Below are 18078 nucleotides of genomic sequence, written 5' to 3'. Positions count from 1 at the left end.
CATGCTATGCTCATCAGTGAAGTGTGAAGTATTGGCTGTTGGCAGACAAAGAAGTAATCAACTGTTGTCTCAAATCCTTTTTGGAGACAGCAGAATGTGTCTGTTACCTTCATTATTTGGTGTCCTTGCTTTGTAACACTTAAAGCACAACCTAATTAAATGAAAACATGTCCAACCTCAATGCACCTTTTGGCTCTAAACTTTTTTTTTTAAAGGGGAAGTTTTCTCGGCATCTGATGTTCGGGAGGAGGGTGTGGACCCTGAGCGTCATTCCAAGGGAGTTGCACTGCAAGTGTACTTCCCCAAACTTTGGGTTATTGGAGTTGGATCAGTCGCTAGGACAATGTGACTTTGGTTTTGGGGAACGTTGCGCATCATAATAAAAATAGCTGCCCTCTTCTTCTATGCGAGGACTATTTATTCAAAGGAGTTTGTTTAGTATGAGTTGCAGAGAGGCAGAGATGGACTGGCGGTGGATAGTTTTCACACTGTTTTTGAACTTCCAGTTCACGTACGGGTCTCCCTCCTCTTATGACTTGTTCCAAGGGTCTGCATACACTGGAGTGGTGCACAGACACAGAAATAGGTAAGTTGAGTACTTTTTTTTTTTTTTTTAAACTTGGTATGGTGAACGATTTCAACGTCTCCTCACTTTGTGTATGAATCAGTTCAACGCCGGTGCATTTTCATTCCGCTTTTCCTGAAGCTGGAAGTTGTGCGCTTTTGTTGCGCATTTGCCAATAAAAATTCAATAACGCCAATTCCTTCTCTTCTGCCCTACAAGTCGAGAGGATTTGGCCTATTATGGTTATATGTAGCCTGTTCTCAATCACTATACGTGTGTCTGCCTCGGGCTAAATTTGGCTTGAGTGTTGCCAAAGCTGATAAGATGCAGATAAACGCTGGGATGCCAGTGATTACTCAAATGTCTAACCTACATGTGACCCCCTTTTTAGCCTAACTGTTTACCGATAAGGGGATAAATTAGGACCGTTTCATTTAAATGGCGTAACTTTCAGGGAAAGCTTTATGGACTTTATGGTGATTTTTTTTTTTTTATTAGCCTACTCAAAGCATACCAAAAAAAAAATGCTGAAACAAGTCAGTATTTTTTCCATAGTACGCCTAATTATTTCAGTGTTTATGTTCTGTGTGTTTTTCTCCTCAGGAACTGGTGTGCTTATGTGGTGCGCAGGAACGTGAGCTGCGCCGTGCAGGGGAGTGTGGAGAGCTTCCAGGAGCCCGTGATGGCCCCCTGCCCGGCCTACCAGCCTGACTGCCAGCAACAAGTGACGTAAGCATCCTGGGTGCTTCAGGGAAGGGGGTTGAGGGTGCATGTTTAGATGTATGAGACAGACTGGAGTTCGGATACAAAATGTTTCTCAAAGAGAGAGAGAGAGAGGGAGAGAAAGCTGGAGGCAGAGCAAGTCCCAGCAGCTGAAGAAACTCCATTGGCAGAACCAAAAGTGCAGCATCTCTTGAAAATTAAATAATCTCACTGAAAAAGGCAAAGGGTTGAACAGGAAATAGCCTCAGTTTAAGAAGGACTAGAACTATCCCTTAGGTCTAAGCCAATACTCAGGTTACTTATTTTAAAACACTTTTTCAGGCTACAAGCTAGTCTTGCTAGCCACCATTATACCATGGTCCGGGTGAATACTTGACTCTAATTGGCTGCAGGGTGACAATTAATTCCTGAGAATAGGACAGCTAGGGCTAATTCTGCTGACCCACATCTCAACCCCTTACCCCCAATTAAGGCTGCAGATGACTGTAAAATCTATTACATCAACTGTACAAAATGCTTTTAACTTTTATTCTGCTAGCATACTGTTGGCTTTCTGGCTAGTGGTAGAGCCAAAGTGCTTTAGGGGCTTAGCTATAGACCTGTTAAAAAGTCATAGTTACAATCTGTTCTATTTAACAGAGTGAACAGAGCTTCTCTGCAATATAGAACCTTATTAGAAGTGGCCTATTAGTTAAACTCTTGGGAGTTTCCAGGAAAAAACAAGAGTTGTGGCTTCTTTAAAAACTGATTTTTAATTGGAAATGTTTGAAAACTTGTATATATGGTCCCATTTTTGTTTTAAAGCAAATTACAGTGGTTTAAGTGGGATAATGCCCCCCACAGTTTCTGTAGGCTACTCAGGTTTTTGGGCAGAAAAAACCCTGTGACCCCCAGGCCTCCATAAATTACTGATAATGAGAAGGTATTTTGGGAAAACATACCTGCACTACCTCCAGGTTAATACAGTGTGCCTACATGGCAACATTGTTATGTTAGTATGGCCTACCACTTATTCGAACATGTTCAAAGAAGCAACATACCTGCACTGTCATGCTTTTTTGTTTTAGAAAAGTATAGCCTACATGCTTTTTGGAGTGTATGCCAATGAGTCACTCAATTTAATTAGCTCCCTTGATATATTATGACACTCTCTAAATATCACCCCGTCCTTGAATGAAAAACAAACCAAATCCAAACCTACATTTCTTGACTTAATGTCTGAAATTCATCTGTTTTCCTGACATGCTTGCTGTTTCAGGACTAAAGGACGTCAAGCCTTTTAACAAATCAGCATTCACCTGACACAGATACTTTCAGAACCAGATCAGAATTGGGTCAAAAAATTTGTCAAAAGCTACCTCAATAAGCTCAAAGAGACTGCTAATCTTCCAAGATCTTGAACACCCAGGCCAAAGTAATAAAAAAAAAAGGCAGACATTGGCTCTTTCCTGAATATGTAGTTTTAACAAGGCTTTAGTTTCCTGTTGCTAATTTGTTTTCATCTCCTCCTGAAGTCTCCATATATGTGTTGTCATACACTCACAGATAGTTCACAGCTGTCGGTTTGACATTAGAAGACATGGACCCTCAAAATGATGAGACCTAACCCCTTGTTGTAGCTTTTATCATTTTAGTACCAACAATAATAGCGAGCACTGCATTCATGAAAAATACGTCCAAAGAAATGTTATCAAAGTAATTCTGAAAATAATTTTCTCCCCAGAGTCAAAATGTATTTAAAATGTACCACAAGAAACATGGAAGTATGTTATTCCTTTGTAAATTATAAGATATGAATGTAAGGGTAAACCTATTCTCTCTTTTTGATGCAGTATTAAATTATGTCCAAGTAATACATCCTTTGAATAAATCATATCATGTCCTCAAAACTTTTAAGACCAACAAAGTGATCTCTGTTTTAGTTGTTTCACAAATGTTCAGTCCTTCTGATCCACACTCTAAAAACACATGCACAGAGCCTTTGTGTTGTGGAAAAGATCCCTGGAAACTAATGATTGTTTTGTCACAGGAGCAAATTTCCTAGAAGAACTGGCAATGAGAATAGACACATCAGGTTCTTACATTTCTAAGTTATGACATACAGTACTGGCTTTATGTTATTTTTTGGTAAAATTACTCTAAAGCACACAGTCGATTGGTATTATTATTTAAGTAATATATTGTCCTACACATTTTCAGCTTCTTTTCTTCTTTTTGTCAGGAAAAATAAAGTGTTATCAGTGACTGTCAGGACATGTGCAAAAATGATTGTTTATGCAGTCAGATTTCCAGATGCTCTGCATGACTGACCCCTTCTTTCGGGGAAGTGATGTCATCTATTGTTTCTTAGGGAATAGTTTGTCTTGGCTAGAAAATGGACATTTGCAAGTTAAGGGGAAGAGTACAGAAGCCTTAAAAATGACCATATCCAAGAGACTAACAGAAAGATAAGTCAGTTTGGTGATTGCAGGACTCAACAGTTTCCAATAAAAATGAATATTATTGGAAGAGTTTATTCTTTGTGGAAAACTAAAACTGGAAAAATTCCTAAAAATGGTTTGATGCAGAGAAAAAGTTCAGTTTTTGAAAAACGTACAAATATATCTCTTGTTACAGATTCCATAATCGGTTTCGACCTACATACAAGATTGCCTTCAAGACTGTCACTGAGTTGGAGTGGAGATGCTGTCCTGGTTACCAAGGTCCAAACTGTAAGGATTTAAAACCACCCCCAGAACCACAACTAGTTCAAGGAACACAGCCTTACCTCCCACCAAATCCTGGATACACAACTAGACACACACAGAGTAAGGAAGCCTTTTTTTTGCTCTACTGTTGTTGTTTAATTTGTGCTGGATATCTGGTTTTCAACTATTTTTGTATTTAGTTAAACTGTACTAATAATGTTGGCTACTTCAATTCCACTCTACTTTAAGAAGAGATAATCACTGAGTTGTATTTGTCACTAAACATTTCACAATTTATTCTCCGATCAAAGGACCGGAGCGGAGAGAGACTGGGCACCATGAGACCAGGCTTGGTGGGACCGATAAGGTGCATCTGCTGGAAGGTGAAGTTCAGCGCCTGTCTCAGACAGTCTTGGATCTTCAGTCAGCTTTGACAGGGTTAACTGCCAACCTCAAAACGGACCTGCAGGACGACACAAAGAAGATGCTGGTGACACTTCTGAACAACATGCGTCCACCTGATAATTCTTCTTCGTCAGGCACAGAGGAGAGCCCGGCTGTGCTGGATGGTCATCAGGCTACTAGAGGTGGAATTGGTGGCGACAAGGCCATAGAAAAAATAGTGGCCAGACTGGATGATATCAATGATGCACTGAAGAGCAAAGATGAAGCTTTGGAAGACCTCAGAGGAACTATGACCAGCCACGAGGGACAGATTCGTGTCCTGATGGATGCCTCTCAATCTCAAACAACAGCTATAGGGGATGTTGATATTGTACAGAACTACATTGATGGGAAGTTTGAAAAGCTGAAGAAGGAGCTTGACCTGAACATTGAAGAACAGCTGGCTAAGCTACAAAGCTCATATAATGACAAGATCCTGGCCTTACAGAAAACCTGTGAAGGCAGCTGTGACCAAGGTTTGGTCAGACTTACCAAACTGGTGGATTCAAAGGAGGCTGATCTGAGAAAAGAGATCCGAGCACTACATTTGGACATGGCTGCAGCAGATGGACCAATAAGAACCCAAAGGCAGACCGATCCAACCAAAGTGGAAGAGGAGCGTGGTAATGACCATAGTGACCTGTGGCGAGAGATTGACCGAATTGCAGAAGCTCACCGGATCCTGAACGTCCGCATTGACAATGAGCTGGCGCACCTGTCTGCCCCTCAGGACAACGATGATTTTGGCCCGATGATTGAAGAGCTTGAGGCCCGCCTTAATATCACAGAGCAAAATGCAGAAATCCACTGTTTCTATATTGAAGACAAGCTGACACGTTTGATTGCTGACGAAGTGGCAGCACTACGACTGCTTCTTGATGAGCGTCTGAACAGCATGGAGGACCAGTTTACGAACATGCTGGTGGAAATAAGCAACAACTCCTTCCCAGGCATGTTTAGTGAATCCATGGATGCCATTCAGACACAAGTCAACAACAATAAGTTCGTCCTGACAGGTTTGGATGACAAGGTCAATGCTGTGGCCGAGTTGTGCTCTACTGGATGTTCAGGCTCAGGATTTTCTTTAGATTCAGAAAGTCCATCACCTGCACCCAACAGTTTATTACACATTTTGAAGGATCTGAGTCGGTATAGGAATAACTTGGATGTTCTTCACACAAATGTCAGTGCCAACAAAAACAAGCTGAGGCAAATGGAAGACCTTTTTGGAAGGCAGTCAGTCACAAATGACAGAAGTGCCAAGATGATGGATGACTTCCAGAAGGGATTGATTAATCTCCAAGACAAAGTGCTTGGACTGGCTGGTGTTGTTACTGGTTTAGGTGACTCTGTAAGCAAATACAACCAGGATATGCAGAAAATTAACTCAACTTGCTGCCATGCAGAACAAAGAGGCCCTGGAAGTCCAGCACAAAAAAACTGGTCATCAGTCATAGCTGTACCCAGTATCCAGACGGATGACACCACGCGTCAGGTTGATGAGCTAAGGAACAGGCTTGATACGCTCACTAGACAGGTGTTTTCTGAACTTAGACAATGTAAACAGAACACACAGGGTGTTTCTGATGACATTTTCGCTGTGGACGGACGTGTGACCAGACTTGAAAAGGTGTGTGGAAAGCTAGATGGGGTTTCTGACAATATCAAAGAGCTGAAAGATAGGCTGGAAAGACAAGTTGTTGGTCTGAAGGACTGTGTGAACAGGATGAATACTACCTGTGGTACAGACATCATCACACTGCAGAATTCCATGCAGAAGCTCCAGGGACAGCTGTCTGCGATGGCCAAACATGTTTTGAAAGATGTCACCGCCAAAGAGCCAGGTGAGTTAAGGATTTATTTTTAGGTTTTAATGACATTTGCTGTAGGTGGACATCTAGGGCTTTTTTTATACACGTTCTTGTGAAGACTTTAATAAGAATTCTTACAACACACTGTTCATTTAATATGAGGCAAACAAGCAATCAGTTTATCTTAGTATTAAGACAGCAAAAAGGGAAAGGAACCAGCAAATTACTCGTTAAAGCGTTATATCTCAGTCTGTTTGTTTTTTATTTAATCTGTACAAGAATTACATTTGTAAAAGCATAAAAGAATTAAAGGTCGTGCCAGAACTTTTTATGTACCTTTGAAGAGGGACAGGCTAGTTGATTGTCCATCCTTTCAAGTCTTAATACTTGCTAAACTCACCATGTGCTGGCAGTCGCTTTGCATTCACTTTTATGAAACTGTCAGAGATTAAGGAAATAAGGATATTTCGCACAGTGTCAAACTTGTTAGCCATACCTAAATATAGCTCATAATAGATTAACCATATGACAGTAATAATTGTACTTGTTAAAAGTTCACAGATTCCCATATCAGCACAGTCAGAAAAAGAAAGGAGTCTGTTCACTTTTGTTTAATTTGTACATAAAGCCACAAAAATTAGCCAAAAGATGTTTAATAGAAAAAATACTGACTAAAACATCTTTGCAGCTTCCTTTTTGAAATTCCAACATACAAGTTAATTGAGTGTGATTGCCATCTGTGTAAACACAAACATTTCCTGCAGATAATCCCCAATAATGCATTCTGCCTGCTTGGTTTACACGGAGGCTCGGTTTGAAGGATCATATCCCATGAATGACTGCAGGGTATTTCCCGGAGTGGGAGGACACAAGTTCACTGGGCCTCTCGTGCCTGCCTTGAATATGTCATTCAATATGTCCTGAGGCCCACATTGGAAACTTCCTGTGACTTAGATTCATGTTGTCCTAAGAATTCCCCAGTTTTTATATAAGGAATGGGATAGGTAAATATAATTGCCTGGCTCAGCCCCTCCTTATGTCTCTATTGATTTACTCTCACTGTTTTATGCCTCATTGCTCCCTTTTGTAAATGTCAGAGCACCCGGGTAGACTGTTCCATCTCCCCAACTCCCTTTCATGAACAAGTTGAGTTGTGAGGTCTACTTTCTTGCACTATGACATCTCCTTTTTGTATGCGTACCACATAACTCCAAACCTCACTCTCCTGGCCTGTTAGTCCTCAAACACACAAGCTCATGTACAATACACCTCCACCTCCTCTCTTTCTCCTTACGCATACCAACCTCTAGAGATTCCCATAGGGTGACCTAAGCCTGATGTGTGGAGTCTGGTCCTCATTAAGGGCCCTGACTCACTGCTGGAGCCAGTCTTGGTGGAGAGGGGAGAAGCATGGCTCCACACCCATTACCAGATGCTTCGACTACCCTCAGCTGTGATGTCATGATAGGGGGCCCCATCACTGGTGCCTGCCTCTGTTAAACAATCATCCAAAACAATGGTTTGATAGGGACCTGAAGAGAAAGGAGGGTGGATAGATTAATGGTTGTGGTTGTGAGAGATGAATACATTAAGGCATTATGTTTCCATTTCACTTTTTGCCAAATATGATTTGTTATTTCCAAACTCAGAAATCTGATATCAGTGCCTCAAATGTAACATTACTCAGCATTAAATCAGACAGAAACTCTGCCCAGTATTAAATCAGATGAAGCTTTGTCCAATATTAAATCAGATAGGGCTTTGTGTGTGACGGCAGGATTATGAAGTATGTTTATTATGGCTTTTACTATTAGATGTAAGGAATTCTAATCCAATACACTTCATTAGCAAATATCTCCTCATTAGCCTATTTGCTAGCTGTCTGCCAAAGTCCAGCGGGCCTCACAATTGTTACCAATGACATTCTGCTTACTATCTAGCTTTATAATATTTGCTGTTTTTCTGATGTTTGCCATAGAAGCAAGGTGTTCATGAGTAGCTCCAATTGGAGCATTGTTTGATTGATCTCAACAAGAGTCATCCCTGCCTGTTAGCTTTGCAGCATCAACTTTAACAGTTTGCTAGTTCTCAGTATAGAGCAAGTACATAGCTTTCTTTTTGTTGTGTGTACAACAGTTGCAAAGGTTTTTCTAGCCATAGTCTTATCAGAATTATGCATAACATCAAAAATCTTCATAAAAAAAAGTATAGGCTTCTCCAAATTACAGTTTTTGTAGGTCTTCATAAGAATCCCACGCTTTAGCTTTGAGATTTATGTTAGTGAGAACTTAAAGGCAAAGGTTTGAAAAAAACAAAAACTATACTTATGTATTTGCTTTTTTGCTTGGAGTTAGATGAGAATAGCAATACCTCTCACATGTACATAGGTTGAGTATGAAGCTAACAGCAGCAGCCGGCTAACTTACCATCGCTAAGGCCGGAAAACTTTGGGAAGCAACTAGCCTTGTGAGAAACAATATAGACAAAAACTTACACTTTTATTTTGTTGATTATTTTTCAGATTTAACAAACAAAATACACCTTAATAATGAGTGAGCTTAAGACAGCTTTAAGGAAGATTTGGCTACCCTTTTAGAAAAGCTAGGCTAGCTTTTTTTTCTCCTGATTTGAGCCTTCTAAGTTAGCAGGCTGCTGGAGGTAGGGTCATATTTAGGCTACTATAAAGACAGGATTGTGGATTTAATCTTAACTTCTAAATCCTTGCAAAAACAAAGTGAGAATGTGTATTTCCCCAAATGTTTTCCCATTTATTTCAGGGATAATGTGGTACTCATTCGCTGTGCTGTCTGTGTTCAAAATCCCACAAGATGAGGGAGTTGGACTGTAGCATAAAGATTTAAAGTTTTCTTCAAATCTTGGACAGAAAGAAATTGTCCTTGTAGAATTTTTTTTAAATCTACAAAAATTCCCAAATCTGTGGGTGTGGTGTTGTTAGTGGAGATTGTACTGAAACATTTCCTTCTGTGTTTGAGCTCATGCTCTCCACTCAGTCATATGAAGACCCCGAGGACACTGCAAACAGATGAGGTGTTGTAATAACATAACTGAAAGATTAACTGGAATGACTTAACCCTTACTCAGTGTGACTGCTGAATGAAATTGTGAGACTTAAGTTGCAACATTTTTGCACTGCTTTGCCCACAGCAGCGGCAGCAGTAGAGGTCTACCACTAAAGCTTGTGTGTTTCTGGCTGTTTCCTTTCCAATAGGGAGTTGTGGTTGGGCAGTAATGTTTAAAAGTTATTTTGAAATTCTGCAAGAGGCTCGAACGTCATAAGGGGTGCAAACTGATAAATAGTTCATTAGGAAATGTAAAAAGAAAAAAGAAAAAAAGAAAGTACTTGTTTTCATGGAACATGAGCATGCCGTTCCTCACTCTGACGATGACTAATCAACCTTCTTGTGTTGGATTTTTTTCATTTGATTCTCAAGCTGTTTTTTTTTCTACGCCTCCTGTTTTTTGGAGGTGATCCCAGTCCATCTCAAATCACTTCCCTGTCTTTTTCCTCCCAGTGTCTCTTATCTACAAACTGCTCTCTCTTTACTCCCTTGACGCTCTCTCCTTCTGTCCAAATCTGATTTGTCCTTCCAAGAATGCCAGAGGACTTCTTTTTCTCCTCTTCCTCCGCCCTGTCCTGTAAAAGTCAATCGACAGACAAGGCCTTCAGAAAAAAGGGAGTTGTATTAAAGCACCAGATAAAGTAAAGGCTTTGATTTCATGGATCAATGCTTTTCAATTGATCATTTGGAGTCTATATTGGGGAGACAGGCAGGAAGATTAACTGTCGAGCGTGATGAGGGAATACGAGAAAAACAAGCTTTCAAAGGCTTTTTGAAGTCAAAGGGTGTCTGTGGGGAAATAATTGAAAGTTATACCTGATACTGCCACTAACCCACACTGTATATATTTAGTCAGTACCAGAATTTAAAGGGGGAGCTCCAATTGCATCAGCTGGGAGGTGAGGTGTTTCCATCTCTGACCCATCTGGAAGTGTTCAGAGGAGAATGGACCCAGATACACAATGAGTCCCCGAGGTCTGCCATGCAGTGCATAACCCGAAACTCCTGTCAATAATATCATTGCAGGGAAAATGGAAGGTGGAAGAAAATGTGTCCATGTGCATGTGAAAGAAGAAGTATCTAAGACGTGTCAGTGATGCATTAGTGTACATGCGTGCAATCACCACACCCTGCTCTGTGCCCCTTGACACCATTTTCCATCGCATGATCGGCTTGTCTGCTGCAATATTCCTCTATGGTTTCAGACGCTTTTGAACACTCACGCACTCTCACCCGCAACTGGAACCAGAGCAAGACCTCCCTCTGCAGTGTCTCAATCCATTTTTTTAACAAATAACATCTGTTTTTGGTGATGCACATGGTTGCACCAGATAGCTTGTGCATGTGTGTATGTGTGTGTGTGTGTCTTTTACTGACTTTGCGGTTGCCCCCTTAGTGAGACACAGGCTGAGAGCTCATGGGAAATATGCACTCAGGCACCCGGTGTCCTGAAGGAGGCACAGGGAGGAAATGAATGAAAGATTTCTGATTATCTCAGTACAACATGATTGCTGGGTTTAATTTGTTTTTAATTATACATGTGGTTTCTGAGTCGCTTGTGGAAGAATTTTGTTGTTTGTTAATGATGTTATATTTGATAAAACCTAAGTGGTTGATTATCGTCATAATCCAGAGCAACAGACGGTCTCTAAAGCAATACAACTAGCCTACTGTCAGGTGTTTAGTGATTGATCTTTTTGCCTCATTACAACAGTATATGTGCAGCAGAGTACAGCATAACTTTGATTTATCATAACTTTGTTTATCTGCTGCAGAAGTATTTTTTTAATTATAAGAAGTTAAACATTCATTTCGATACATTAAGGGAGTGAGAAACAAATGGACCTTGATAAAGATTGACTTTTGTAAAGAACCTTTAGAGATTACAAAATACTGTTGTGTTTTGTTAAGTGTGATCACTACAGTGTGTGAAGCATTACCCTGGAGAGCCAACACAGGTGTTAACATTGTTTCCCTCGTTAAATACTTCAAAGCCAATTTCTGACTATTTTGAATAAAAATTATTGTCAGCTAGCTATACCTCTTCTGACCTGGGTACATTACACCTGCTAATTACTAATTACTAGCATAACCTCATCTGCAGCCGTTAGTTGCGTCTTCCCTGTCCTTTCTCTTGTTTGTGCCAGTTTCACACAACACACAAACGGTACAGAAACATGTACATCGAAAGAAAACTTAGCTTTACTTTTTCCATGCTAAATAGAAATGTTAGCATGCTAACATTAACTTTAACAGTAAACATGATACATATCTGCTAAGCCTAGCCAAATTGACATTTTCATGAAACGCTAAGCCATGTAAATGTTGGTAGCCTACTTAGCTAATAATTTGTGTTTTTATTGCTAAAAAGCAATACTAGCATAACATGCTAACATTACCTTTAACAGTAAACATGCTACATATCTGCTAATCCTAGCTTTGTTGGCATGTCATGAATAGCTAGGCCATGTTATTGTCGGTACTTAGCAAAAAAAAGTATCTGTTTTTAGAGCAATACTGGCATACCAACATTCAAAACTAAAATTGCAAACATGGCTATGTAGACATTGTATTTTGATAGCAAAAATGGTTACCATGCTAATGTTAGCATTAAGCACAAAGCTATGCCCAGTCTGAATTCAGCCTTAAGGAAGATGGCTGCAGACAAGTTACACCTGAGTCATTCTAATGGTAAACTGGAGCATTTCTTCGAGAGTATTTTCTTAGTAAATTAATCAGGTATCTGGCATGCTCATGCTTTAACTTGTGATGACAGCTTATCATCTGCCAGTGAACAAATTCAATCTGTAGATAGCCTACTGTTTAAAGAAGATAATGTGTTTATGCTCCCAGGAGATTATCTGTTGTTTGTGTTCTTTGAGAGCTTTCTCAAGAAGCTGAGCCTTTTCCGCCTAATTTGATCGTACAATCATTTTAGGATAAGTGGTCATTCCCTTTATGTAAGAGTCATTGGCTGAATAACATTACTGTAATCCTGTTATATCTAGTCCATTTATGCCTAACACAAGGTTTGAAAGAGTTTAAGTGATGATGTATCAAACAAAGAAGGGCTTTCTTTTGATAATTAACAAACCCATTCTCTGAAACGTATATGTGACACAACACAATCAGTGAGATACACTGAGATGGGGCTGACACAAAGCAGGTACTGTAATTACTTATATTATTTGTCTTGAGGACACTCTAACAGTGTGTCTACTCTAATCTCAGAGGCCCAGGTGATGCATGATCCAACTGATTCTTGTTGCCTAAAACTCACACTGCCCGTCTGCTTTACTTTTTTTATGAAGACTCATAGTGGTACCGCTCCAAGGTGCAGTGAAATCTAGTCCAAATTTTGCCTGTAATCAGAATAAAAATCACAAAAGGAGAATTTACAAGAGAGAGAAAGGATATGTTCAGCATGTGAGCGAAGACAAACAAGTAAATAGAAGATAGTTTGACAGCATTTGTCTCAACTTTCAATTGGAGAGACTCATTTTGACCAGAAGTTTGTATGCTCAATGGTTAATTTCATCAATATTGAGAAAGTTAACTTAGATTGATATGTTTAAAATCTTGCCAATACTTGTCTTTTTCTCTCCTTTTCCTAAGGAATGACCTTAAGACCAGAGAGGCCTGCGTCTTTGCCAGATCCAACTCAGACCAGACCCAGAATCCAAGAAATTCACATCCCTCTAATCATCCCTCCACCGACACAGTCCAGACAGCCGCACAGACCGGGCCAACGAGTGCAGACCAACACGCACACGATCAGGACCAGTCAGCCAGGCCAGCCGTCCAGCCCCCAGCAGCCAGGCCACCCCACCCTCCCTCTGGTTCCTGTCAGGCCAGTGGTGGAGACAGGCGAGGCCGGACCTCCAGGGTACATGCGCAGGGTGACTGTGCGCAGAGGGTCTGAGGACTCGTTGAGCATGCCGGTCAAAGGATTTGCTGGCGCACCAGGTGAGTACAGCTTACAGGGACCCTTTTTTTAACACATAGAAACATATAAATCTGTTAGATCCTTATCTGTGTTAAAACAAAACTCACCAGACTCCTGTTTTTATTCCATTAGAGACTAAATGGATTTAATTGACAAAGCTCATTTTTACAAGGGCAGAAGTATAGGGAATAGTAATAGAAAATATAAACTGTTGATGTGCGCACACATGCAAGGAGAAGACTTGCAGCACTGTTCTTTTGACTGTCTGTTGTTGAATGAGCCGCATTAAAGTTTGTTTGGTTCTTGACGGTATTTCTGCTCTGTAACATGCAATCTGATATGACAAAACACACACAGAACATAAACAGAACTACAGAGGGGCATTCTTCTATCCATGCTTGGTTTAATATTTTCTACCCTAGCAGCAACAATGATCTAGATTATATTAAAGAATTAATTGCATTCAGTACTCAAAAACGTTATAATTTATGTGTTTATACTGTAATTCCAATACAATTATCCTCTATGTTTTTATCCACTAGTCTTATGATGAAGTTACAGTGCCTTATAATTTATGATTCTAAAATACTTAAGTACCTCTTAAACACTTTGTTATTACCACCTCATTTCCAAACACTTGTTTTCTTCCTCTGTTCTTAGTGTTTGTCTTGGTATCCAAAAAGTATTTTAAAGAGCCCATATTAAATAATTTTACTGTAACTCACAGACTGTAATACAGATTTTTACCACAGATTCTGATGTATGCTCTTCTTGTTAAGTGCCTAAATAAATCCTGGAACTACAGCCTGTCATCATCGGTCATCAGCACAATGACAAAAAGGGAAAATTTAACCACACAGCGTCATAAGTCTGGCACCATGGAGATCGGGGCTGAGCCAGCATTACCACATATGTGACATAATTTATGTTTGTCATCTTTTAAACAGTGCTGTCAGTTCATTACATAAGATATACTCATGTAGTTCAGATTCAGGATCTGTTTTGTTCTGTTCAGAATTTGTCGCACATGGAACCAATAACGAAAGGTGGAATTAGCCATGCACTTTAGTTTTGATGTCATATGCACAAAGGAATGCTGAGCTTGAAAGGGTTTTTATGGAGAACGAAAGAGAGAACAAGATATGGGGTGAATTAACCGGCATGCATGTAATCCTGTTAGGAAAACAAATCTGAAAACAAAACAGTGACTGTCGGGAAACTGTCCGTTTTAGCACAGTTCTTACATTTCTATTAAATCCATTTTCGTCAAGAATCTTAGCCTGGGAATAAACACTTTTTAAATATTAAAATCCATGCAATAATGATAGCTATAGTATGGAGTCTAATATTTCTTATTTGTTATTAGGACATTAGCATTAAAGTGGAAGTTACCTCGTAATTTTTTCACTTTGTTGAGTATTTTATCTGTTATGCGCTCATTCGTTGAATTCTAAGCTAAGCCGACAGAGATATCTGCAGGTTTAAATCCAATTTAAAAAGCTTAGGGGAGACTTTACAAACCTGATTCTGCTCATACTGTACATGCCAGTGTCCTGGTACAGCTAAATCAGAATCAAACTGAAAAAGAGGCTCTCAAAACCCAACATTTCCCCGCCTAGATTATAACCTGCTGCCTTTAAATTTCTACTTTCTCTGGGAAATCATCCCACTGTGCTTTGCCATAATGATCACATGTGAAACAACACAGCAGCATCTGGCAGGAGTGTTCACTAACCCTGTGTCCTCACATGATGATAAAACATGATGTGTTTGTCATCTGTGTCTTTCGCAGGCTATCCTCCCCTACAGGCTGCATCTTTCAAGCCTCAATCAACGGGCCGCCAAGGTACTGTCGCAGTTCATCATCGAGTTACACCGCATGTGTCTGCAGGCTCTGCCATCCTACTACACCAGTGTAAAAAATTGGAAAGGCTGTGAATAATTTGTAGCCTGGGAGTGTGTGGGAGTGGGAACTGGATGTGTTTAGTTTAAGAACGTGTGGGTGGATTTAAACTCATCTGCGGGCACTTACCAGAAAGTTTTACCCTGTTTCATTTAATGATTATCAAGAAAACTGCATTACTGAAGTAGGTAATTGATATATTTCCTGAGAAGATCTTCTTCTTCTTTTAAGCTATTTACAGACTCATAAAAGCCCACAAACACATATTTGTTAATACATTCAGTGGAAACATTATAAATATATAACTTGAGGCTTACTTTGTAAAAACGTCTATAAAAATAGAAGTGTCAACCCTGCAGCAGATAGCTGTGACTACAATTAACACTCTATTTTTGTGCCATGTAGGTCCCGTAGCAGCAAAGGTGCCATGGAACCCCATTTATCAAGCTTCGGTTGAATCACCAGGTAAAATCCATCTTGAATGTATTTTTCTCAATTGTAGTGCCTCCATTGATAAAAAAAAAAAAAACACAACATTAATCCTTATCCTATTTGTGAGGAAGTAACTCTTATTACCAGTTACTAAATATAAATGCACCAGAGAGTATCTTTGAAATAAGGGGACAAAAATGGACTTACTGTACATCCATTTCGTTTTGTTCCAGTTTCAGTCGACAACAGCGCCTTTCCAGATCCCTTCTCCTTTTGTGCTGGCCTCACGCAGCAGTCGTTCTCCGGAGAGTTCGGCATTATTCGCTTCAACAGAGTTCTAGTCAACGACGGTGGACACTACAATCCCCACACAGGTACACTACAACAAAAACGTAACATTGATTTAGTTTCAAGGTTACCATGAAACTGCTCAGTGACTTGCTGATTCATTTAAAGTCGGTCATACAAATCAAACATTCAAGTGTGAACAGCTGCCAAGATGCATCGTAATCCAATAATTCAAATCACTTACAAAGCACATCTTAGGCAAATAGGCTGTCAATGCACGAAGAGTCAGAGCTGCCAATGTCAGCAGTGTCAAAATAAAGTACAATAAAAATATTCTTAAAAAGTTTTTGTTACTTAGCTAGCTACAGACTGATATAATCAGGGTCCTTCGACCCTCCAGCTGAGGTGATGAAGGCACCTTAGAGACACAGAGTAGACAGTTATGTACACATGGATGTGTCTCAACTTTCTACTTCAAAACCATGACCTGCATGTCATTCCCCACTATCTCTCTCCACGATTTCTGACTCTATCCACTGCCCTATCTCTAAAATAAAGGTATAAAAAGCCCCAAAACTAAAAAGAAAACAAACAAGTGTAAACAGTTTGAAAATAATCTACAAGCAGGCGAACAAAATGCTTAAGGAGCTGATGGATTCTAAATCAGAGCCAAAAAGAATGTGACTATCTTATTTGCATTCACCTGGTAGACTAAGAAATAGAAATTGTCTGAAAGAATGCCAGCATTGCTGTGAACGTGCTGGTTGTGTAAAAAGGCCCAGCTTGCAATTACTTTAATAAGATTGTGTTAAACTAAAGAATCCCAGCATCCCAAAAAGGATGTTACTTATAACTAAATTGTTTGGCTGAGCCTCAGCGTTGGAATTAAATGTTTTGAAGATGTAGGATTGGATAAGCATATGAATTACACCGGACAAAACTTGTTTTAATGTTCATGTGGGTATCTGATGATTGTTTTCAGACTTATCTGTGAACTGAATCTTTTACAAAATAATTGTGAGGGAAGGCTATGACGATGTGACATTATTCATCAATCATCATTGATTTTCTCAATTCTTTTCTCCTCTCTACAGGGATCTTCACTGTACCTCTAGATGGCCGATACATGATCTCAGGACTGCTGACAGCAAAGCAGGGCAACCAAGTGCAAGCGGTCCTGTCCGTGTCTAACCGCAGCGTCCAGAGGCTGCAGAGTGCGGCGGTGCCAGTGGCCGGTCAACACGGGCGCTCAGCTGCTGGTAACTGCGGGGGCTCTGTGTCCTTCAGTCTGATCCTGCCCCTGAGGAAAGGAGACCACGTGAGCCTGGTGAGGACCAGAGGTCAGCTGGACACCAGCGAGGCCAGGGAGATCCTCTCCACCTTCAGTGCCATCTTCCTGTATACACCACAGGCCAAAAGATAGCTGGAGCTCAGCCGCGCACCAGAAGAGAAAGGACTAGTTTGATCGCAAAAGAAGGACAGGAGGGAAATATCACTGGTCACTGCAGTAATGCAGCTAATTCACCACGCAGGGCCACCGTGTTCTGAATTCAACTTAAAGTCATTATAGTGCAATTTTTAAGCCATGTCCTAAATTAACCTGAATACAAGAAGCAGAACTTGTTTCTAATATATTTGATTTCCAGTTGCCTTTTTGTACCTATTGTGAATGTCTTGTATATACAAGTGTTTATAAATTAACATTAAAATTCATAAAGTGTGATGTTGACTTGAACAGAACCGTCTCAGAGATTACATTTACAGAATCTGAACACAAGAGAACATACTGTTTGTTCTGAAAGTAGCCATGATGGATCACCTGTTACAGTAAGAGCTCACTCCTTCTTGTTGTGTAATCGACGCTGGACAAGGAAAGAATGATTCATAATAAACTAATGTGGAAAAACATCATGTTAAGCAACACAACAAGCTTTTATTCATGCTACAAACTCTGCTGGCTGTGGAGAATGGTCATAGAAAGTAATGTTAGAAGGCAAAATCCCACTGGAGTCATTACGTAAAGTGGGTGTGGACAAAAAATACATTTCCCCTTTCCTCACTACGGAGACTGAGAAAATATCCCAACAGCACTAAGAAGCAGCAGCAGGGAATTTAGCCGTAGGTCCCGCCTTTAAAGAAGGAGAAAAATACAGATTTCTATTCAGCCTCAGAGTGAGTTACAGCTTTTATAAATATTTA

At 40.1% G+C, this 18078-nt stretch overlaps 1 protein-coding gene across 1 annotated transcript; it reads left to right on the top strand.

Annotated features, from left to right (window-relative positions):
* The first annotated feature begins 290 nt into the window (after positions 1 to 290).
* On the top strand, positions 291 to 17790 carry emilin2a (elastin microfibril interfacer 2a). Its single transcript, XM_020635145.3, has 9 exons — positions 291 to 586; positions 1169 to 1294; positions 3905 to 4095; positions 4287 to 6263; positions 12926 to 13276; positions 15049 to 15102; positions 15565 to 15624; positions 15825 to 15965; positions 16974 to 17790. The coding sequence occupies exons 1-9, from the start codon at positions 405 to 407 to the stop codon at positions 17300 to 17302; spliced, it is 3411 nt and encodes a 1136-aa protein (XP_020490801.2). The 5' UTR covers positions 291 to 404; the 3' UTR covers positions 17303 to 17790.
* Positions 17791 to 18078: the final 288 nt, after the last annotated feature.

The sequence above is a fragment of the Labrus bergylta genome, chromosome 4, assembly GCF_963930695.1.
Source record: "Labrus bergylta chromosome 4, fLabBer1.1, whole genome shotgun sequence".
Classification (NCBI taxonomy): domain Eukaryota; kingdom Metazoa; phylum Chordata; class Actinopteri; order Labriformes; family Labridae; genus Labrus; species Labrus bergylta.
This window is presented reverse-complemented; position numbering and strand designations above follow the sequence as displayed.